This window comes from Thermobia domestica, chromosome 16 (genome assembly GCF_964235325.1).
Source record: "Thermobia domestica chromosome 16, izTheDome1.hap1.1, whole genome shotgun sequence".
Lineage (NCBI taxonomy): Eukaryota > Metazoa > Arthropoda > Insecta > Zygentoma > Lepismatidae > Thermobia > Thermobia domestica.
Window position 1 is genome coordinate 73,884,854 of NC_137469.1, and position 25,527 is coordinate 73,910,380.

Consider the following 25,527-nt stretch of genomic DNA (forward strand, 5'->3'; position numbering starts at 1 on the left):
AGTTTTTAGTATTCAGATGGAAACCGCCTATCTTTCAAGCTTAATTACAGAATTTAATAATAATAATAATAATAATAATAATAATAATAATAATAATAATAATAATAAGTTGTAGTGGAAGTAGCAACATTGATAATAATTATATTGTTTATGCAGAATAAGTGAAAAAAGAACTTGAAACTACACACAAGATTTGGCTCGATTTGGCTCGACTCGACTCGAAACTCGATCCAAATTCGAGTCGAGTTTCGAGTCGAGTCAGAAGAAATTTTTCGAGTCGAGTTCCCGAGTCGAGCTAAAAGATGTCTGTTTCGAGTCGAATCAAGTTTTAAAAAAAACACTCGAACTCGCTCGTGCCCATCCCTAACCACTGCCCCTGAGTGCAGTAGTAATGTCAGAAATCAGGCTCAGACCACGAAGCTCAAGGAATGGGGTCCTGACGTTATGGGCTCAGGTCCCTTCTATTCACCTGTTAAAGATGAAGTTATTGGACGGCGTTGGCGACATTTCAAAGGTTTTGATCCGTTGAGCACAATGGTGATATCAGAAATCGATCCCTACTCTTGAACCTCAAGAAACTGGGTCCGGAAGTTTTAGACACGAGTCCTTTCTATTTCCCTTTTAAACATGGGGTTGTTGGACGCGGATGGTAACATTGAAAAGATCCTAGTAGTTTGAGGACAGCGTAATGTTCGAAATCGGTTTCTGGCCTCAAAGCGCCAAAAATGTGGTTCCGAATTGGCTCAAAATCAATACCTGTTTGCGCAAGATAGAACAACATTTATAGCTGTATGGATGGCTTTATCCCGCGTAATAAAATACTGAGACTGAACCACAGCAAAGGTTTACATCACAACCCAAATGCTTGGGATCGAATCTGATTTCTTACATCACCGCAATCCTCAAGGGACCAAGGCATCTCCAATGATTAAAGCAAGTCAATGATGATAGAAGAATTGGTTGAATGAAATGTGGGAGGAAGCGAGAGTACCTGGGAAGACCCACGAATACGACCTTGTCCACCACAAACTTACTAGGCCGGGAATCGAAACAATAAGGACCCCATGCACCAGAGATAGAGCTCTACCACTGCGCTATCGCGCCCAACGATTACAGCGTCAATGATAATAGAGAAATTGGTGGAATGGAAAGTATGAAGAAGTGGGAGTACCCTGAGAAAAACCACGGATATGATATTGTCCACTACAAATTTCCTTGGGTGGTGATCGAAACAATAAGTACCCCACGCAAACGAGGAAGCGCTCTACCACTGAGCTGCCGTGCCGAATGATCAAAGCAAGTCAATGATAATAGTAGAATTGATGGAGTGAAAAGTGGCAAGAAGCGGGAGTACCCTGACAGAAGCTACGGATACGATCTTATCCACTGCAAACTTATTTGGCCGGGGATCGAAACAATAAGGACCCCACGCGCCAAAGTAAGCGGTCTACCATTAGCCACAGCGCCCAACAAGAACAAGAAAATTGGAAGTTACTAGGAAACATTTTAAGAAGCAATATCTTTCAATGGTAAAGACCACTGCCCGATGATCGTCTTTTAATAACTCCATGAGGAGAAAGCATTGATAAGTCTCTCTCCTATATTGTCTTTTTCAAACCACATACTTTATCCGGATATTATCCTTTATTCGTCATCCGGATGTAATCAGTTATCCGAATGTTCTATTATCCAGATATTATCCGTTATCTTAATTTTATAAATTATCCGGATAAATCCATTATCCGGATATTATCCGACATCCGGATAACATCCGTTATCCGGATCTTATCCGTCATCCGTTATCCATCATGCGGATAGTATCCGTTACCTCTATATTATCCGTCATTCGCTATCCGGATATTATCAGTCATCCATTATCCTGATATTATCCGTTATCCGTCATCCGTTTTGTTGTCCGTCAACCGGATATTGCAAATCCGGATAAGTTTCTATCCGATATCAGTATAAAAATTATCCAGATGTTACAATCCTTAATCACCATCGCAGGAGCTAAATATCTTCAAAGTCTGCTACACAAGAGCGGGGGCGGATCCAGTGGGCGATCATGGCGATAGCCTCCCAGAAAGGGAATATTTGTGTTTTTATATAGAAATAAAACCCATTCCAGAGTTTGGAGCTCTTAAAAGTAGCTCTAAATAGGAGTATTACCAACCACCGAGCCCCCAGAAGTCCATCGTAGATCCACCTTTGGACAAGGGAATGGGAAACACTTATTATTCACATTCAGTTTGCGCATCTCAACAAATAAACAATATTTTCTTTCACTTCTGCATTCTACTACTGCATTCTACTGAACTGTAACGACTTTTTATGTTTAAAAATAATTATTCATTTTTCAATAATTGTAAGTGTTTATAAGTTCAGTAATTCACCATGAATAGAGTCAGCTAGAAGTGTTTTTGTAACGAAGAAATAACAACATGAACTGTGAAATATCTTCTTACAAACTGTCGAGAGTTGAGAGTCGACAAACTTTGCTCTTTCGTTTACCGATTACCTCGAAACCGCGGTAGCCAGAATTAGCCCAGGATAGGGGACTTATATTAAGAAAATGAAAATCTTAGGAAAATGCAGAAGTCTTTTAGTCTGAGAGAAAAAAGGAATGAAATCTTCAATTTCTAGTTCTGTTAGTCTTGTAGCTCTTAGTCCGTACCAAAGTACTGATAGAAATATGGCCAATGAATTATGACTATTTTGTAGAACATTCCACTTTAATATCTCAGGAAATTCATCTTCCGGGTTTCTTGGTTGTGAAAAGTTATAGAGTGTATTGGTTACTATGTAAAGTATTGTACTGTCGCTGATTTGTGATAACAATCAGAAACAGAAGTAAAAGGTAAATTGCAGTAATAGTTTTCTGTTAATTTTTATATTCAAGGGGAGACGGAAAACCTACTTTTATCTTAACATTTGTTTTTCTTAAAATTTCTATTCGGGTTCACACTCTTCCCCCTCAACATTGAATACGGAAATGGAGAACTTACTTAGAATTTGATTGTTGATTCCAGTATATTTCAAGCATCACTTCTCGGACCTGGGCCTGTGATATGTCGATAAATCGCTATCGTCGATATATATATATATATATATATATATATATATATATATATATATATATATATATATAACTAACTCTATGGCCTATGGAACCCGGAGGTTCAATGCCGCGTTCACAAAAGCTCTCCACTGACTTCTATCCTTAGCTAATTGCATCCAGTTTCTACTTTGTATTCCTATCTCTGCAAGATCCATCTTAATATTATCCTCCCATCTGCGCCTAGGTCTTCCTAATGGTCGTTTTCCTATGGGTCTACCAGTCAAGACTTTGAAAGCGTTTCTACTTTCTTCCATTCTAGCTACATGACCTGCCCACCTAAGCCTCCTCGACTTGACGACCCTAACAATGTTCGGCAAACCGTATAAACTATGTAGTTCCTCGTTATGAAGCTTCCGCCATTCCCCATTCTCGTTCCTCTTGGGTCCGAATATTCTTCTCAGGATCCTGTTCTCAAATACTTTCAGTCTATGTTCTTCCCTCAGAGTAAGCGACCATGTTTCGCAACCATACAGAACAACAGGCATGATTATCGTTTTATATATTTTAAGCTTCAAATTCCTCGACAGAATTCGCGACGACAAGAGATTTTGAACCGAATAGTAACACGAATTCCCTGCTTTTAGTCGACATTTAATTTCTTCGTGAATATGATTTTCGTCTGTTAATATTGATCCTAAATATATGATATATATATATATTATCATATATCAACATTCGATATCGCGAATATATGGACATGAATATATCATTCGAAATTTTCGATATCGATATTCGTGGGGCGGCGAGGTATAAGGGGCCCCTAAGACTGGCGATGGGTGAAGAAATTAAACTTACTTATTACAATATTGTTTTCTAATCATAATATCTTTATTACCACAAATTGCAATGTAAATACATCCACTTGCAAATTTGCAATATTATATGGTATAATTTCTTAGGCGCCAGAACTTTTCTGTTCCCTGAAAAAAGAAACAAAAAATCACGTGCAAAAGCAAGTGCTTCGAACTTTGAACTAGAATTTACCAAAAAAAAAAACTTTTTTTATTTCTCTCTCTTGGAGATTGATTGATTGATTTTGAGTTTTACGTCCCGTTCAGCAGCGAGACTATATGAGACGTGGACCTACTGATTAAGGTGGAATCCGAACCACATGAACTCCCTCCGGGAATCGAACCCGGGTCTCGTTACAAATCGGAGGATAATAATGGGAAAACATACTTTATATTTTGTTTTCAGCTATGGATTTTAGATTTGCAATTGATATATTGTTCCGTCTTAGCCGAATTTGAAACAAAAGAAGTTTCCAATGAGTTATTCAAAGAAATGTTTTCCGCCTCCAAATGAAAATAGGAAGACACTTAGAAAAACTTATTATCGGGTTTTAACACACAAACATATGATTGATAGAGTATCGACCTAAACCACTCGACCATTTTGCATGCTTTTGCAGGCTTTCTTTTAACCTTTGTGAAAGCAGTTTACTGTTCCATACTCGCTTTTGTTTATTGCGATACGACTATGAGTTCTCAGTGAATATTTAGACGTCACAGCTCTTGCAATGTATAAAAGTGTTTGTAGAATAAATCACATTCAATTTTACGTCCTAATAACATATGTAAATCAGGTTGAATTCATGAAATGATTGAGGTTGGAGTGAGCGTAAATGTTTTCATACTTACAAGGAAGGGTCACGCAGTGGCTCCGCTGAGATCGGAACGAGACCATTGTGTTTGCATTTTATATGTTATAACTAGATGGATCCCAAAGTTATACGTGCCACCGGGCGGAATATCGTGAGTTACAACATATTTTGTAATGTAAGAACTACAAAAAATTACCATGCAGAATAGTTTGAACCGTCATTTGTTCGGAAATGGTTGAGTAAGTAAAAAACTCTGCCAACACTTATCCCACCATTTTCAACGAGAAACTTTTTGTGGTAAGAAAAAAATGCCCCAGGGTCCCCCGCGGGGTCCCAGATGGGGTCCAACTCAAAATTTTCAAATGGCAAGGGGGGTTAAGTGGCATATTATTTGAAATCTGTTGTAAAATGAAAGAAAATGCAGCAAGTCTCGACTCTCTACAACAACCGTGTGCAAAAGGGCGACGGGTCAAAGTGTAAACAAAATCTTAATTGGAAAGTCCATGACTACCCCTATAAATCGGAAACGGTAAAACAAATGTGGAAACAGGAAAGAAAGCGTGGCATTATTTTCAAAGCACAACGTGAAAATGTCTTGTTCCAGGGTCCCCACATGGTCCCAGGTGGAGTCCAACTAAAATGTTTCAAATGGCGGGGAGAGGTAGGACATCGTTTGAAAGCTCTTGTTAAGTGAAAGAAGATGGAGCACGTCTCGACTTTCTTCGACAATCCTGTCCAAAATTGCGGCGGGTCAAAATATAAGCAAAAGCTTAATTGAAAATCTATGGCCACCTTGAATCCAAGAGACAGCTTAAAACCTATATCTAAAGGATAGGCTTACCAAACTGCTGAAGCTAGGAAAACCAAATTTGGCATGAATGTTGATCAGTGCATGACGAAAAGATGCGAAATGTTCAAAAAACGAAACGTCTTGAGTTCAAAATGCCATAGTATGTATCGAACGCATGTCCAGCTCAAACCACTGGTGTTGGAGGTAATCCAATATGGCTGCCAGCGTGAAAAATGAGTTTGTATATAAATGTTATTTCTTGGAATACTGTAATTAAACCAACAAAGTTTGGCGCAACTCGAAATACTGAAATGACTTACACATGGTTTGGTACTACTCGCCAATCTTGCAAATGATTTTTTTTTTTTTTTTTTTTTTTTTTTTGTAAATTTGGTATTGCTTGGAGTATTGTGATCAAACCAACGAATGACATACAAATGTAACCGCCACGAATGCGCAGTTACGAATTACAATAGAGCCACCCACCTACTGGTGCAGCAAGTCCTTTATGCATGAACTACGTATGACAAAATTAGAGGAAGTCAGAGTTGTGTGTTCATCGCATATTCGTTATATTAAAGTAAATGATGGCGAGGGAACCAAACAAAACATATATTTGTTGTTACCGAATGAAATTATAGTTGAGGTGAATCGAAATTCAATTGTTCTTTAATCTTCCTATTGTTTCTAAATATATAATAGAGAAAAATAGAGATTTAAATTTGTACTGTTATGAACGACATAAGTTTTAACCGGCCATCTTGGATTCGAGGTGGCCATAGTTTATCAAATAAGCTTTTGATTACTTTTTGACCCGCCGCAATTTTGGACAGAGTTGTCGTAGAGAGTAGAGACTTGCTCCATCTACTTTCATTTAAGAAGATCTTGCAAACGATGATCTACTTAACCCCTCTTGCCATTTGAAACTTTTTAGTTGGACCCCACCTGGGACCATGTGGGGACCCTGGGACAAGACGTTTTACCTTAAATTGTTGTACTTTGAAAATAATGCCACACTTTCTTTCCTATTTTCACATTTTTCACCGTTTCCGATTTATAGGGGTGACCATTGACTTTTCAATGAAGTTTCTGTTTACATTTTGACCCTCCGCCATTTTGCACAGGTTTGTCGTAGAGAGTCGAGACTTGCTGCATCTTCTTTCATTTTGTAACAGCTTTCAAACGATGTGCTACTTAATCCCTCTTGTCATTTGAAAATTTTGAGTTGGACCCCATGTGGGACCCTGCGAGGATCATGGGCAAACTTTTTTATCCGAAAAAGTGTGTTCTTGAAAATGACGGGATACATATTATCCGAGTTTTCCATTTACCCAACCGTTTCCGAACAAATGATTCGGTCAAAATATTCTGCCAGCTTTGTAGTTCTTACATTACAAAATATATTGTAACTCACGATATTCCGCTCGGTGGCACGTATAACTTTGGGATCTATCTAGTTATAATATATCAAATGAAAACACATTTGTCTCGTTCGGATCTCAGCGGAGCCACTGCGTGACCCTTCCTTGTTAGGAGTCTGGATATGTAAACCCGCTTAACGTAGGGATTTATTTCTGTGAAATTTGGGACATGGCGAATAAATACGAGTGACCTTGCAAATGTGAAAGTTCATCTGAATTTGTTTTACAATCACTTCAAAATACAACTTTATATATACTTTTAAAAAGCCATCCCCATTTTGAAAAAAAAATACTGTACTCAGGCTCGAACCGCCGCCCTCCGGTTCTATAACTTCAACAGAGCTATTAAGCACGCTTGACCACAAAGGCAACTCACGAAAATGCGTTGTGATATAGCTAATAGAATCGCTCCAAGCGCAGGTTTACACTTGGAATTTTAAATATCCAGTTTCTGTCTTTTTCAGTAATTCCAACTGAAGATATTGACTGATTTCCCATATTGGAACTTTGCGTGAAGTGTGAATTGTATGCTCATTTCAAAAATGCACTATTTTCTGTTCTTTCAATTTTACGTATTTGTGAGTGTTCCTAAGACCTGTTGTGTGCAGCGATTTTCACACAGTTAAGCGTTTTACTAACCCCCGGAGGCATAATATGTTAAACGTAGGCAGTATTCTGTTGTTATCATAGTAGTCACTTGTAAAGGCACACCTAGTATTAGTTTTTCATTTTTGTTCTTGTGTTGACCTTGAAGGACCAACAAATGCCTTTCGTGAAGCTACAAGTTTTCTTTAACTTTATACTTTATAGCAAGAATATTAACTGCTATATAAAACACAATTATATACCTGTGGCGTGGGAGACCCTGGTTTGATTCCAACGGGAGCTCATGTGTTTCGTATTCCATGTTAATCAGTAGGTCCACGTCTCCTATAGCCACGCTGCTGACCGGGCAGTTAAACTCAAAATCACAATCACCACCACACGGCGGGAGTTTACATGGTTCGGGTTTTACGTTAATCAATATGTCCACGTCATATATGGTCTTGCTGTTGAAAGAGACGTTAAACTCCAAATCAACTCAACTCATTAAGATCAGAGTTCTGAGTTTAATACCAACTTGAAACCATACGTTCAAAACAAAAATTGAAATAAAATGAAATCTTTATGTTTAACGTCCCATGGTTATGCCGGTTAGGCTAAAGGAGACGGTGATAATGAGAAAGGAGTGAAATGGTGGAATGAAGAAAGTGGGAGGAAACGGGAGAACCCCGAGAAAACCCACCAGCACGGCGTTTGTCCACCACAAAGTCCAAACGGCGCGAGCTGGGATCGAATTAGGGACCCGAAGCACCGGAGGTGAACGCTCTATCACTGAGCCACCGCACCCCCCAAAATGAAAATTATTCATGCTTCTGATACCTATATAAAAATGGAGAGAGAGAGAGAGAGAATAAATATGGTTGTATTTTTCATAGGGCCAAAGTGGCTTAGTGGTAGAGCGTTCACCTCTGGTGCATGGGGTCCTTGGTTCGATCCCAGCTTGCACAAAGTCAGATTTGTGGTGAAGAAACACCGTGCGCGTTCGTTTCTTCAGGATTCTCCTGTTTCCTCCTACCTACATCGTTGCACAATTTTCGTTCACTTCTCATCATCACCGTCTCCTTTACCTAGCCGACATAAGCATGGGACGTCAAACTTAATTTAATTTCATTTCATTGAAAAAATTACTATAATTCATAATCTGCATCTTTATAAAGCAACTTTAACAATCATATGGATGTATAATGCTTAAAATTGAATTAAATCGCAATTGCAGTAATCTGCAATATTTTAGGTTTCTCATTTATTTACATCAAATGTTTAGTTATTTGATACTTTATAGCAAGAATATTAACTGCTATATAAGACACTATTATATACCTGTGGCGTGGAAGACCCTGGTTTGATTCCCAACGGGAGCTCACGTTTTTCGGTTTCTATGTTAATCAGTAGGTCCCGTCTCATATAGCCTCGCTGCTGAAAAGGGCGCTAAACTCAAAATCAACTCAACTCAATAATTATCTATACATTGAATTTAATAATAAGGAGGGAGGCCGAATAAAGAGGGAGACCTTAAAATTTAAAACGTAGGGTCAGTGTGAGTCACAGAGGTCACGGGGGGTGGTGTGTCACAGTTAGTCACGTCCTGTTGACCCACGATCCACTGACCTACTCACAAATCTTGACCCAATTGACTCACTCCATCTCTGGACTGTACACACAGATAAAGCAGACATATATGTAATCTGACCTTACTTGGCCTTCACTAATTTAAGATAATCTACAAAAAATGAAAGAAAGCAATTTCAAACGCAAAAATATAGAAATGTATTTTCAACGGAACAAAAAAAAAAAAAAAGTAACAGCCAATATTTAAACCCGAATTTCTCCACTCAGCAAGCAGACGTCTTACCGACTTACCCACGGCATATCTTCCGATTTCTGGTTTTGAAACTTTATTTACACTGCGTGTGTTACCTAACAACGTTACGAGATGTCCTTACTGTCGTGTTAACACGCGTTCCGTAAATTTACGAAGTCGCTCTTTTAATCCAAAATCAATTCGACACACACACACACACACACACACACACACATATATATATATATATATATATATATATATATATATATATATATATATATATATATAGATAGATAGATAGATAGATAGATAGATAGATAGATAGACATATAGATATAGATAGATAGATATGTTGGTGCACCAGTAAGCTCCCAAGAGTACAGATTAATTCATTCTTGATTTTAACCTACAGAACAAATGTTTTTTATGAAAGAAAGGGGACTGCTACCCATAGATGGCTAAGTGAGGTAAATAAAATTTAAACTTCAAATGGAACTGGGGTGGCTCACCGACAATGGCTGATTTAACACGTTTGATAACAGCGCGGGTAATAGTTGATTTATAGACAGAGCCTGTGTAGGTAAGTGGATACCGCGTGAGACTGTCATTCTAAGGGTGTGGGGTTCGAGTCTCGGCCTAGACTGAAATAATTTTTTTTCAAGACTATAAATGATGTTCGCGTTTGATACTGAAAGAGATTTATCCTATGAAGGGAGAAAACCCACGATGGGGTCAGGGGGAAAGACGGACACTGTTTATCCTTAAGTGTTAAAATTTAATTTATTCCCATGTCTTTTGCTCTTTCCTTTCCCTCTTTCCTTCTTTTCTCATTTTGTTTAGCTTTCCATACTTTTTCGGTCTCTGCATGATGCGTATTATTCTTTTCGTTTCCTTTGCATTAATTCCTATCTCTTTGATCTTAAAGTGAATGGATTTTCTGCAGATTTATCTCGTGGTTGTTTCTCTAAGTGATGCTCTGAGATAGTAATACTTTTTCCTCCAAATGGAGGAATATCCTGGCATGTTATGTTTTCGGGCACGTATTTGCTGTCATGTTGGTTGTCCAACTATCAGACATCGAGTGAAACTATTCTGCTACTGGAAAAAGCTATCATTTCTTATGTATTCAACCTCCAGTTTCTACTGTCGCTGACTGTACAAGAATGGGTGTATATACTGTAATAATTGCTGGTTGATCTTCTAACTCTTCATATTCTTTGTTAGGAGGCCTTCGAGCAGTAGCACAAACTATTTCTTATGAGGTTAGTTTGGCTTTAATTTTGTTGTCTTTTGTATTTTTAGCTGAGAGATATAGATTGTTGAATTTTGGCTATTACCAGGAAGAATTATGGTTTTTGTGAATCACGTTTCCTTTGGGATTAGTTTGATTTGCTTCTTGTTTAGCAGAAACTAATCGTACTCCCTTTGATTTTGCAGAAGGGGAATCAGAACTTGTTTCTGGGTTTAATATTGAGTATAGAGCGGGAGGCTTTGCCCTTATTTTTATGGCTGAGTATGCCAGTATTTTGTTTATAAGAGCTTTGTTTAGTGTTTTGTTTTTAGGACATGATAATTTTTCTGTTTTGTTTTTTTGTAAGGTAGTATTTATTTCTTTTGGATTTATTTGAGTACGAGGAACGCTGCCGCGGTTTCTGTTCATAGCTCTACCTACAGTTATACAATTGATGTGGCTACCTCAATGGGTGACACATAAGCCAAGAAGCTCTACATGTCATATTGTCAATCGTATTGTCATTTGCTAATGTCATTAGTGTAACATTTGACAGAGTTGTTACCATGCAGACATGATGCTGACTGTGAGTCAGTAGCGATGGTCAAATGTGCGTACTGCACACTGTCTCTGTGCTTTGATCACTTCCTTGTTAACCCACATCTGCATTTTGAGAATTAACTGGTTCTTGCGCACTTGCAGGTCAATGTAGACGCATAATGTATTATTAAGTTGTTCAGTATTGTTTCATTTTATTGGTATTACAGTCGCCTCGACGGTTCAATGTTTATTTTGGTCCTTATAACAATGATACTTCTCTGTCCTCTGTTACTTTTAATGTAAATACACAAAGATGGCGCCTGTTGTCCGATGCAGCGTATTATATGGACATCAGTAACACCACTCTTTCTTTCTGTGCGTGCTGATTCACTCCCGCTTATCTTGTCTGATTTAAAGTCTTTTCTTTGTTTTGTTTATACCTTACGTTTATTAACTCTTTTATACTTTATGAAGTTATCAACACTGTTCTATAACATGACAAGGTATCATTCCCAAATAATGTGTCGAGTACTTTATGTATTACAATACAAAACATTATTTTGACATTTTCTTCCATTACCATTTTCACACAAGATTTTCAATGAGTTGGCAACACTGTGATTAACGTAAGACATTCACATGAGCTTCTACACATTGGACACTCAATCGTTAATCATATTTACTGCATTGAGCATTTCAATTTTTCCGTTTCTTTTCACATCTTTTCTGGAAAATTGGCCCATACTCCATGAGTTGGCGCCGCCCCTGGTTGACTGCTTCATTTTGCATGGAAACGACTATCACCACTGGATTCAGTGACCTGAAATTAGTTACTGTAGAAAATTTCATCTGGTTTCTCCTGTTCAAGTTCGCGGATGTCCCTTGTAAGTGTAAGGAAAAAGTGGTAAAAACATGGAAGGAAAATTTTGTGACTGATGTTTTTATTTATTTATTTATTTATTCATTTATTTATTTATTTATTTATTATTCTCATTTTAGGTAGGACATTGTGATTTTTGGATCACAATCATGAAATGATGGTGGAGGAGTGGGATATATACAGCAAACATAGCATGGGGTAATATTAATGAACAGATGCGGGTTATTCTTCTCGCTTGGGGGCTACTACAAGCATTGCTGGAAAACAATGGGAGCCCATATTAGTGACAGAGGTCTGACTTCAATTCGACGGCTAAGGTGAGATAGCGGTGGTTTGGAGGTAGAATGTAATGATAGAGTGTAAAAAGCAGTGCTAATGGTGTATGGAGAATAGGGTCACAAAGTGGAAAATCTACATGAGCTGTCATCGTATCGGTCAGGACTGGATGATGATCCTGAAGACGTGTGGTGATATACTTGATACGAAGAGATTCATGATGGAAATGAATATGTGGAAAGGGCATACGTTGATAAAGTCCATGTGTCGGACTAGGTAGTTTGATTCTGTAGGCAATGCGGAGTGCATGTTGTTTCAACATCTTCAGTTTATTGTAGAATAACAGAGGTGTGGCGATCCAGACTAGATAAGCATAGATGATAACTGGACGTAAAAATACTTTATAGGTACTTAATACAGTTGTAGGATTGAGACTCAAAGTATACGTTTGAGTAAATTAAGACAATCGTAAGCTTTTGTTGTGATGTGCTGCAAATGAGCCTTCCAAGTGCGATGCGTATCCAAGGTAAGTCCTAAGTATGTAACAGTTTTGCTGAGTGGAAGACCTGTATTGCTTACTATGATATGAAGATTGGGATTTCTCTGCACTTGAGTGCGCATTTTTGGCAGTAAGGAAACTATGGTTTGTGACTTGAGCGCGTTGATCTTTAGAGCCACTGTTTACACCAATCGACAAATATATCTAAAGCAGATTACACTGAGGTATTCAGCTGATGAACGGTTTTACCTAATGCTAGAGAGGCAGTGTCGTCGGCATGTATATTAGTGGGAAGAGTTGGCAGGTCAGCTACAGTGAAGAAATATTAAATGAGAGAATGTGTGATTAACGGTAACATACGCTAGGCGACAGAACAAACACTTATATATGAATCGGATGTAGGTAAGAGGGAGACGAAAGTTTGTAAGTTTATATATAAACCCGTGCCAAATCTAGTCAAAAGCATTCTCTAGATCAAATAGAGTTAAACAAAATGGTGGGGAAGCATTGTAGTGATTGGTGATGTAGTTAAGGAGGCATAATAACCCTAACAGCACAAGATGTGCTAGGCATATGCCATTTAGGTGTCCCAGCTACTTTTTAGGTACCCGACACTTGGCATATATGATATTCATATGCTAAGTATGTACTTCAGCTACCTACAGTTTTAGGTACTTGTTACACCTAATTGATATTTGCGACTATGTACTACAAATATAACATACCTGGCTCAGTTTCGCACTCTAACAGTCATTTGTTTTTCTGTCGTCACTTGGGACATATATCTGTCATGTTCTAAATACGTCCTTTAGGTACATACTGTTACAGATACCCTAACAGCACAAGATGTGCTATGCATGCGCCATTTAGGTGATCTTAATTCATCTCCCACATTTGATGCATTTGTTGCTTCTTTTTCTAAGCGATTGTGTACTAGAAGCAACAAATGCATCAACTTTATTAGATGACAACTGTCGCCGATCATTTGAAAGTGAATATGGAATAACCATGAAATAAAGTAAATAGACACTCGTTATTTTGTTATAAAATCAGATGGCGAGCAGATTTTATCTGATTCCAAGCGGTTATCATCGAATATACGCAATTAAAGGAGCACTCTGATTAGCCAAATTCAAAAGATCTCAACAATTTATCTCTCTACAAGCGACGTTCTCTTCATCGCCTCCGTAGCCAAGTCGGAAGAGCACGCGGCTACTAATCTATAAGTATTTTTGAAGTCTTTCATTGGAATGGTATACAGCCAATGGGAAGAATGAATGTAAAGATGGGAGAAAGAATGGAGAAAATTTCATAGGGACTTTCTTTGATATAACTATATGAGATATTGTCGGTGTTAGGTGCTATGCTACGTTTGCGTGCAATGCCTGTCCTGATGTTTTCTGGAATGATGGGTTTTGTGAGAGAGCGATTTGTGTTGAGAGGATGAACAATGACAAAAATTAAATGAAATCTTGGAGTTTTACGTCCCACGATTATGCCGGCTAGGCTAAAGGAGCCGGTGATGATGAGAAATGAATAAAATGCTGGAATGAAGAAAGTGAGAGGAAACGGAAGAATGCCGAGGAAACCCACGAACACAGTGTTTGTCCACCATAAAGTCCACACGGCGCGAGATGGGATCGAACCAGGGACCCCAAGCACCGAAAGTGAACGCTCTACCAGTAAGCCACCGTGTCCCCGAGGATGAGCAATGTTGGGCTGAAGATGACAGAAGAAGAAGTCAAAGCGATCCACAGGATGTTCGGGAGTAAGCGGTGTGAAGATATCTTGTACGTATGTGGCAATTGCATTTGCTTTATCGAGATCGGACTGTACTGGAGAGTCATTAATCATGAGTGGGCAGTGGCGTATTTACGATTTTGTTTCGAAAGGGGCTTTGCTAACTTTCGGGGGAGGGGGCGGCTTTGCCTGGAAATGTGAAAATTATGCAAGATATTTCATTTACTTTACTATACTAAGTAAGATTTCGGGGGGGGGCTTAAGCCCGGAAGCCACCCCCCTAAATACGCCACTGTGAGTGGGTATGAAGTTTTGGTAAATTTACAAGAGAGAGCGATGAGCCGTTTACACTATCGTATAGGATTAGAAGTTTCGAAGAGAGAATTGCAAGTTTTGACCCACTATCGTAAAGTAAAGGCTTTAATCTCTCTGGGGTATCATAAATATCTACTAACTGACAACGATAATTTGTAATAGTTGTTACACATTTTGCTTCGAGCGATGCTTTACACAGTATATTTAGCATTTGTGCTAAGTAACAAAGGAGTTATTATATTTCCTGTAACTCACGAAAATAATTTTGTGAACGCGTGAATTTTCTGACATTGCAATAAGTAGCAAGACATCTGTTGTTAATAAGTGCACTATGTTTCATTTGAGAATAAGGTTTCAGATTAAACATTTTCGGAAATTTGGTAATAAGTTAGTCAGTAGTTTTATTCTGTTGTAAATGCATATAAATTTATGCTACAGTCCCGTGTAACCTAGTTCTTAGAAAGCATGGTTCTGGGTTGCAGTTCTGCTGGGTTTATAACTTTCTTTCCTAGTATTGACAGAGATGTAGTCACTACTTAAGTTAAGAGGAAGTGAACTGTAATCTAGAAAGTCTGAAATAATGGGCGTAGAAACTAAAGTTCTAACTAACTAACTAACTAACTAACATTCATCTGGACGACCCTAGTCTTTCGTGTTAATGATACCAGAAAGTTAAGTTTACCAACCTTGTTCTATACTATTAGCAAGTCATGTATGTAACAAGTTATACGGAATTGGATGTAAGTAGAAAATTTGTAACTAACGAAAAAAATAATAAATCATCTCATTCATAACTCACAAATGTTCTTACTCAAGACAAATGATAGCTGTCAATGTGTAAATCTGTTGCAGCTGATGCTGTATATGTGTCAATCTTAGTTAAGGCATCGGTGAGTCATACGGAATTATGTCTCCACCAAGATATAGCAGTAATTAATGGTCTATGCCATAAACTGTTGTAGATTAATGATGCATTTTATACATGTTATATTTATACATGAGTTACGTATTCTAAATAAAGACCAGATGTTAGACACAATACTGTAATATTAGAGATTTAATAAAAATAAATGTTGTGAAGTTAATTTGTACTGTCTTAGCATCAATTTAAACAATTCCCTATATTATTGCTTATATGTCAAATGTTTGCTTATTCTTTGCATTTTCTGCAAAATCAGAAAAAAATGTGCATTGGAATCAGTTCATCTGTTAGGTATTTAACAATTATTCACACATTCAATCTACAATAATCACAGACCAAATAAAATATTGATCTACTGTACCTTTAACGAACAATAATATACAATCGCACCACAGACCCCAACTACATAGCAACTTCCAACTTCATTATCATATGGTACGGACTTATTGTCCAGTTATCCATACTTTTAAGTTAACTTTCTATCAACATCGATCTTTAGTTTGAAGAAAAGTTTCTGTTTGTTCCAAGAAATTTTAAAATAAGAAATTTTAAAATAGCACTATTACAATGTACACCTCGCAAGGGAGTTTGGTTTGTTAAAATGTACATAAGGTGAAAACTGAAGTTCGAATTTTTGCATTTCCCATCGCTCTCCATTCTCCACTTAAAATCTTTAATGAGATGAATGAACATTTGAATATATAAAATATTTAAATCTTTAGATTTGAGGAATAGAGAGTCATTTAGTTTTATTTTAGCACTGTATTCGACGAACATATTAGTATGTTACATCCTGAGCATTATACTAACCCGCTGATCTGAACAGGATTGCGGGTAGTCTATTCAACGAGAATAATATGCATAATTACTTCCATAGGAATTCATAATGATGAACCGATTTCTGATTGTCCATATCTTGGGATCAATTGGATGGACTCAATTGATCAATAATTCAATATCTAATTATAGATCCTCTACATCTTGGCCAAAATGGACATTTCCTTTTTGACCAAAGGTTGTAATTTAAAGACACCATCGTGTAGAACTAGTCTTCAATATACCACATACCAAAAGATCTCAGAAAAATATTTCTTCGATTACGGAGACACAACACTTCAAACAATGAAAAAATGAGCTGCTTACGTCACGGCAGCACAGACAAGGGTTTTGGCATGACGTCACAGGTCCCTATTCCTCCGTGAGTTCCATTGGAAGCTTCAGAGAATCTATTCATATTACATTTTCTTACTGCAAACTACAAATAAATTTAGTAGAATAGTGAAAGGAAAAACGGCAAAATAAGTAATACACTTACTGTATATAAGTGTAACATTTAATAAGACCTATTTTCCTAGTTTGAAATACATTAATGGTCATTTGTAATGTTCTATCATCACAAATATTTTAGATACTTATACACTTAAGCAGGATTACTTTACTATTGTATTACCCCAAAAACATTAGTCTAAGGACCATATCAGTTCATGCGCAGATTGTGAAGATTAAGGCCATCATATTATAGTTTTATTTTTATTTTGAAGATTTGTCGTGAATCTCCATGCTATTATACTACGGATACAAATAAATACTTTCTGCATCAAAAAGCTCTTAATCCCTTTAAAAATATTCATATCCTATTACATCCTTTCATTTTTTCTACTATTTACTCTGCATATTAGCATTGGTCACTGCACACCATTGCTACAACTATTCTTATCTTAATACAACAAGAATCGTATTATATAGCGCTTTACTTTCTTACTATATTTCTACAAGGGAAATGCTTTTGTGGTCACCGTGGTGGTTTGAAGCTGAAGAAAGCTGTAGCGAATAGATGCAGACAAATGGTTACGCTACCGAAAGACCATCATGAACAAGATAAGTGCTCGAGAATTTTTCTTGTGACCTAGGCACCGGTTCTGAAACCTAGGCACCATAATAATACAATTTCATACACGGGCCTTCATAATTTTATTTTTGATTTAACTTACTTAGGAGCCAGACTCCTATTTCCAATCGCCTTGACTACCTGGCGTCCAGGATTTTTCGAGCCTCAACAAGAGGAATATTGACAGAAATTCATTATGTATTTCGTATATTGTTACTTTGAAACTTCAGCTTTTTTTTCAATAACCTCACACGAAATAGTATAAAAACATAAGTTTATTTATATTCTTTCTCCCCTTCAGATAGGCCCGTATCCACGGGAAGTAGCCTTCCCAAAATTTTTACTGCCTCCTAAAATGTTCAAGGTAGCTTGGAAATAAATTATAATATCGTGATGAACTATAATATGGTTGGATTATCCCCTCGTAACTTCTACCGGTCATTTTCTGGGTGGCTACAAGCCTGCCCTCAGCTCTGAGATGATTAATGTTTGGTATGTGGTGGTACATTTGCAAAAGATTATATCGTGAAAGTATTGCGTTTTGTTTTCTGAGGTCCACAAGTTATAATAATAATAATAATAATAATAATAATAATAATAATAATAATAATAATAATAATAATAATAATAATAATAATAATAATAATAATAATAATAATAATAATAATAATAATAAAATACAATAAAAGCAAACGTTTGAAGAGTTGTTTCGAAAGAGATTAGTTTCGTCCAGTAGATTGATTTCTCTTATATTGTTTCACTCACTGGAACAGAATATTGTGTTCATTATTCGTCATGACATATCAGAAACATTCATTATCAAAGCACACCGTGGATCAATAGTGGAGCGCTCACCTCTAATGTGAGGAGTACCTGGTTCGAATTCAAGCCATATGAATTTGTGGTGGACAACATCGTGCGTGGATTTTCTCCCGATTCAGACGTTTCCTTCCACATGACCATTCCACCGATTTTTTTAATAATCATTCACTCTCGTTAATCATCTGTCTCCCATTGCCTACAGGATACATTCGTGGAATATAAAAGTAGACATTTCATTTTATTTTATTCAGTAATAAGCCACTGTAACTAGTTTGTTATCATTACTGTGAGACTACATCTGTTTATTTGTTGGTCTAAATGTTAACTCATGTGCTCAAAACACTTCAGCCAATTTGTAAATGTTCACATGGACTAATATAAACAATTTACAAGTATGTTCCATTTGCTAAAGAAAACGACAGTAAGCGGGAAAATATTATGATGAAATAATATTGCTAACGTGTAAAGTAGTTCGATAATAGCACTGGTAAATTATCAGAATGCTCATGAACATAATTATCATCGTAAGTTTGTGCATCCCTGTGTTGAACTCAATAAGGAATTTATATTATTTTTACTTGAAAAAATGTTTTTTCATGTATTAATTTCCTTGGCTTCCCCATGAGCGCATAACTATCGAGTCCACGATGAACTTGCATATAAGAAATTAGCTCTCTACTATCAAATAACTATGCTTTTATATTGTTGATTTTTTCTTAAGAATGAATAAAATTCGCTTCGTAAGGTCGGTCGGTGGCCGAAACATGAGAATATTAATTAGTTTCTTACCTCAGGTTGCAAACAATGTCAATAATATAGCAAGTTAGTACATTTCAACTTTGTCCTAAGATATTAAAGTATATTCAAATAATTGGTAATAAATAAATAAATATATAGCTTGCTTTTTAAATAAACCTTAAATTCTGTTTTTTTTCTTATTCTTTGTGTTATTAGCAACGTTGCACACATTTAAAAAACATGAATCGTATCTTTCGCTAAGCCGTTTCGATAGTGGGCGGCGCAGACCTTTTCCCCTGTACCGACCTGTGACGTACAAACATGGTGGTCGTTGTTTTAAGCGCACGAGTAGCAGACCGGAATTCAATCGCAAATTTCGACTGCTTAGAATCGTCGCATGAGTAAACGGAAGCGTTCTCCGTAATCAGCTAGCTCTAAAGTTTTTTTTAGAGCAATAAAAAAAATCAGTGGAAATGTCCATTGATGATTTATTATGTAGTTTTTGAGATTTTATGTCCCCCGAAGGGACATACGGACAGGCAGAATAAATATACAAAGAAAAAATTGGTAAACCAAACTCCTTAGAAACTAACTTAGCTCCAGGTTAGATTCACCAAATGTAAGAGGGAAAATGTCACAGCGGAAAATGTGAGCAAGTTATTGCGACTAATTACTTGAGCAACTGAAATACAATCTGATAAGTGCTTAAAGATGAACATGTACCGACTAAATTTACACATTGTCCCGTATTCTTGCGTACTTCCGATTTCATCCGTGTATATAGCGAGATCGTTGCGGTTATAAAAATGTGAACTATGATCAAACATATCATTTACAAATTGACAACTTGAAAATATTTTTGTATCGTGTGCAATTCCAATCAATAATTCTATATGACGGGCCGTTAAAATGCATAGGACAGGACAGGAGAGAAACTGTAACGTTTGTTTATTCATTCCACACGAATGAAAGGGATATCCAGCATTGATAATTGCTTTATCTGAAAAATTAAAAACTTTCATATATCCAGTGATAAATGCATGTTTTTGTTTTTTTCTTTAAAATTGTTGTCTGCCATGAGTCTGAAGGATTGCATCAGATGAGCAGATCGCGCGGGAAAGGAAGCCGATCCCTGGCATAAGTTGCGCCGCACATCTCCACTTTTATGTGTATGATGTAAGAATACGATGTTAGTTTGTGTTGATTGAATTTTGTTCTCTACTTTGTAATTCTGTTATTAGCCCTTTTTTTTTGACTAAACGCCTTTTGAGTGTTTGCTCAATTTTGCTTTATTTGCCAGTGTTACTCTCAAGCAACATCGCATTCCTATTGCGTTATCCACACAAATTATAACGTCAGTGATCATTTAATTGGCATTATTGCTTTTACGCAATATTCATATACATGATTTGCCGGTCGCTTCTTTAGATACTTCTAATCTTCGTCAACAGGGGACAGTCAAATTTAGTATTGTAGAAGCTTTATCTCCTATGTTCCGTGAAAGTTCTTTTTTCATTATTATTTTTTCATTTGTAGTTTCTTGCTATGTAGGAAAATATTTCAACGAAACTGTTGCTAATTACTGGGAGTATTGTTATGATATTTTACCATAATAGGGCAATGCTTCTCAGTAGCTACACATAAGACCTAATAAGCCTGACTTATCTATCAAAACTATGAGCTGTACTTTTCTTTAAAGAAAAAAGGAGATTTTGGGATCTTAGAGCATCTACCATCATGTGCCAGTCGACACATGCAAAATATTTGGAAATTTGGGATCGTTACAACAGCGTAAGCCTCACAGCATCTCCATCATGTGCCGCTGCTGTGCCATCAGTCGTAGCTCAGAATAATTTTTAAAATACTCATAGAATAATGTAACAATTGGGGATGAAACTAATGCACAACATGGTACTTAACTGCAAAATTATGGTTGAATTTAAATAAAATTCAAATGTTTTAATTTTGAAAATGACTAGTTAGGGAAAAGATGAGAAAGAATGATAGGTTATGAATAAGAGAAAAACGATGAGCACTAGCCTAACATTCCGATGTGACTGGTGTCATCTTCGTTATCTGGATGATGAATAGTTTTCCCTGGAGGAGTCTGGATGTACTGGAATCAGCCAACAACTGGGTCTTAATCCTGATGGACTGCCAGGGGCGTTGGGTTTTTTCGTTACGATACGTTTTTAAATTATGTTTTTTTACACCTTCATTCCACTAGTTAGATATAGGACTTTATTGAATCTGCGGCGATGAACCGACAGAATGGTACTTCCAAGACATGGAGTTGGTTGTTCTCCAATGGAGCGACGTGCCCTTCACGACGATCCTGCACTTTTTTTAAACCTTGTGGCTAATACCCCCTGTTGATGTGTCCTCTGTGGTTTTATTTAATCAAAAAACGATGAGTTTAATGTTTACTAAACAAGGATATGTGAAGCTAGGCGGAAAGGAACGCGGAAAGGCAAGAAGGAAACTAGTCGCGTTTATTAACAATTTCAAAAGCGAGAATTAACAAATGCATGATTATACAAACTGTCTGGCAATGTACAACATTAATAAAAGTTTTGTTCCGTTGGATTTTAAATGTTCATAGTTCTGTCCTTTGGCTAATTAAGTTAAGAGTTTACACAGTCATTTCACAGTCACATCACTGTTATTTTGCAGATACTTCAATATATATATTGAATATATGATCATACAATTGTAAAATTTTTCTGCAATATTTGTACTTAATGTCAGAATTTAAAGAATGACTTCAAAGTAAAACATCACTGCAGATCCCAAAACCAAATGTTCGTTTTGCAACACTGGGGGCGTGGTGGCTCAGTGGTAGAGTGTTCACCTCCGGTGTTTGGGGTTCCTGGTTCGATCCCAGCTCGCGCCGTGTGGACTTTGTAGTGGACAAACACCGTGCTCGTGGGCTTTCTCGGGGTGCTCCCGTTTCCTCCAACTTTCTTCATTTCACTCATCTCTTATCATCACCGTCTCCTTTAGCCTAACCGGCATAAGCGTGGGACGTAAAATCTACAGATTTCGTTTTGCAACAGGGGGTGAGTGGCTGCAAAGCCAATTTGTAAGAAAATTATCATAAATTAAAACATGTTTACTTTTCTTTTAAATGACAAACAAATTGTATTTAATGGAAAAAAATAGTTGTAAGAAAATTACTTTCTAAAAGTTTTATTTATACATGATTACAAAGAAAAACATGGAGAGCGCTCTCATATGCAATTAATTTATAAATTCTTCAATTACCGTGTAAATCAAGTAATTGTAATTAGGAGCGTTCACATGATTTTCTTTTTAGTCATGCGTAAATAGATGTTTTAACATTATTTTCTTAATTCTTCTTACGTTTCAGTATAATTTGTTCATTTTGTTTATTATTTTTTAAAGAAAGCATGTTTTCCTTATGAAAAATCGTGAAAATCTCATTTTTTGTTAGAACTTATGAATGTTAACCCTGTGTACTAGATAATTCAGCTTTACTCAAGAGTAATGCTGGTTGCATATGATAATATTGATATCGAAGTTTAAAATCAAACAAGATCTAAATTAAAACCAGTTGAGAATGCTCCAAAAGCATTGCCAGACCAAACTTAGCAATAATTATTTTTCTTATTAACTTCTACAGGTTTTATACCAACTGTTCTATGTACTTTATGATTATACTCATTAAACAATTCTTGTAATATATCCATCCATTTATAATTTCCTTGAGTATTCCACATGTTTTGTTTAAGAGTTCTGTGTAAACGTTCTACGATATGTTATTTTACGAAGATACATGCTCAAAATTGAAAAATTCGCAAAATATCATCTCTCTATGACTTATGGTTCCTTAAATCTCCCTATGACTCCTTAAATCTCGCTAAATCCGAACATTTTGATCAATATCTAGGGAATGGTCACCACGTGGCCAGTGGCCACCGATTACTATTTGGTATCAAAATGTTCATCATCCTCTTAGGTATTGATCAACATCAATATGATCTCTCGGTTTCCGAGATATGGCTCCTTAAATCCCCAGAAATCGGAATTTTTTGGCCAGTATCTCAGGAACGCTAAGAGTGACGCGAAAAATTCCATCACTTTCTCAGATACTTTTTGATGCTGTTTCCAATGGAGGGCAAAAAATTGAAAAATTAGCAAATAACACACACACACACACACACAAACAAACATAGGGCATTCCGTATCGAACGTTTTAAGTTCGTTAAGTAACAATGGAATATAATGTGTTGTCACCGGACTAACGTAGGCTTGCAAAATTTCATCACTGTATGACGTCATCAGGAAATGAGTTAACATTGCCAGATGTAAGGACATGGTTGAACCATTGTAAGTTAAAGTAAAGCATGTAAAAAAAAAATCTTGTTCAAATAGAGATCAGATGCTACAATAATAGTGGCAAAACTTCTTACCTTCAAGGGGAATCCTTTTGCCATGCCTACCGAATAGGCATCCTCGTGAATATCTTCGCATATCTTCTGCAGTTTGCACCCCTGATCAGTAGCCCGATAGTAATCTAAGATAGGCGTATCAGCTATTAGAATGTCAAGGGTTCCTTCCCTACAAAAGAATAATTAATTTAATTACTTAATTTATTTTACGATAAAATTGTATGCTAGTTTTTTTTTTTGTGTATAAAGTGCTAATACAAAAAATAATGATTTAAGTTAACACGCAGAGCACCAGAATAAAAAAATACCAATAAAACTGACTATCGTTACTGAAGGACAAATTTCTTAAGAAGAAATTATTGTAAGCGGCATAAGTAATTACTGTAATAACTTTTTTAAAAATATGTCATCTTCGCAAAATATAATCATTACTTACCAATGATAAAAAAAATGCATGGATATGAATAACGAGAACGTCGTACTATAGTGGTCAGAGCGTTAGACTCGCATCCGCCTTGTCCCGGGTTCAATTCTCGGACAGTGCCTCCCAAATTTCGGCGTCCACCCAACGTCGTGAGGCAAACTGGGGAGACACGTGAATAAAAGACGTGACGGTTACTAGGTCTAGAAAGTTCCTGATACGCCTGCGCTGACCGTGTATTCGTCCCTTCCCTAGTCTGGATGTAATTCAGCCGGTCGCTCAACAGATAGTGTTGGAGCTACTCAGGCGCACAAAAAAGGGCTGTTATGCCAAGTGGTTCCTTTACATATGGATATAAATTCATAAAAGAGTGGGACATGTACGAATTACGAAAAAGGGAAATTAATGGAGAAAATATACATACAAGACATTGTCTGGAGTAAGGACTGGTAGAGAAAAACTAAGTATAAAAAAGTGCCAGCACTGACTGACTCTAAGGTAACTTCACGTTTCAATGAAATTTGTTGTCGATTTATAAGTGGTGACATTTCTTTTGCGTGAGCCAATGCGGATGAACAAACGACTCTTACGTTATTCTAATCTGATCTGTTTGTACCTGCACTGATCAAAAAAAAGGACTAGGATTTCCGTGTAGATACATCGTATTTACGCGGGTGCGCTTCCTAAGTAATGTAATTTCATGTATAAAAGTAAAGCAGGTGGGAACACCATGCCAAGTCTGGGCTTCGGCGTCTGGATTTCGTGTTAAAAACATCTTTCCTTTCTTTCCTTCTCACAGAATGATATGATGTCTTATTACTCTCATAAGGTAGGCAGTCACAGATTTAGAAAGAACCAGGAGGGGACAGTCGTAGGAAGGTGGTAACAACATTATATACGTAAGTTAACACCGTCGGAATGGGTATGGCGTTAATTCTAGATTTGAAGTGGTGGTCCCACAATACAAAATTTTCGCTGGACAGTGGTGTAGATCGTACTACGGATGAAACATGAAACAACATTACTTAATGTGGTAACGCACGTAATCTGGTAAAAACAACATTTACATGCAGACTGGATTATGCATTTTTCTCCGTTATGCGCCTCTGTACTCCTATACTAAAGGAACAGAACCGAAACTACGATAACGTCCTCTATGTACAGCATATTATAACATATTGTTTGGATCAGAAGAACAAGATAGGTTATTAACTTGTTGATAAATCTCTTGAACAAAAACGTTATTAACGAATTTCTTTCTTGAGAACGTGCTTTAGTACATTTATTAACACGTTTGGTCTCTGTGGTTTAGTAGGGCCAACCTAAAGCTGAATATTTGGACAGTCAGCTCCTGATTAATAAAGATTACTCAAGAACAGGAACTCGTAGTACTTTACAACGTAAAAATATAAAGTAGTATTCTGTGCAGTATTGTTATGTACTTCCTACCTTGTCACTATCATTATAGTTAGCGTTCCGGTTCTATATCGTTGTATATTGAATT

General features: G+C 36.8%; 1 protein-coding gene across 1 annotated transcript in view; it reads right to left on the reverse strand.

The window, feature by feature from the left end:
- LOC145673167 (uncharacterized) overlaps nucleotides 1-25,527 on the reverse strand; it is a 342,278-nt gene that overhangs the window by 82,339 nt on the left and 234,412 nt on the right. Inside the window, exon 5 of the mRNA XM_081742611.1 lies at nucleotides 23,624-23,771. Within this exon, the coding sequence (XP_081598737.1) occupies nucleotides 23,624-23,771 (148 nt within the window). The remainder of the gene's footprint in view (nucleotides 1-23,623; nucleotides 23,772-25,527) is intronic.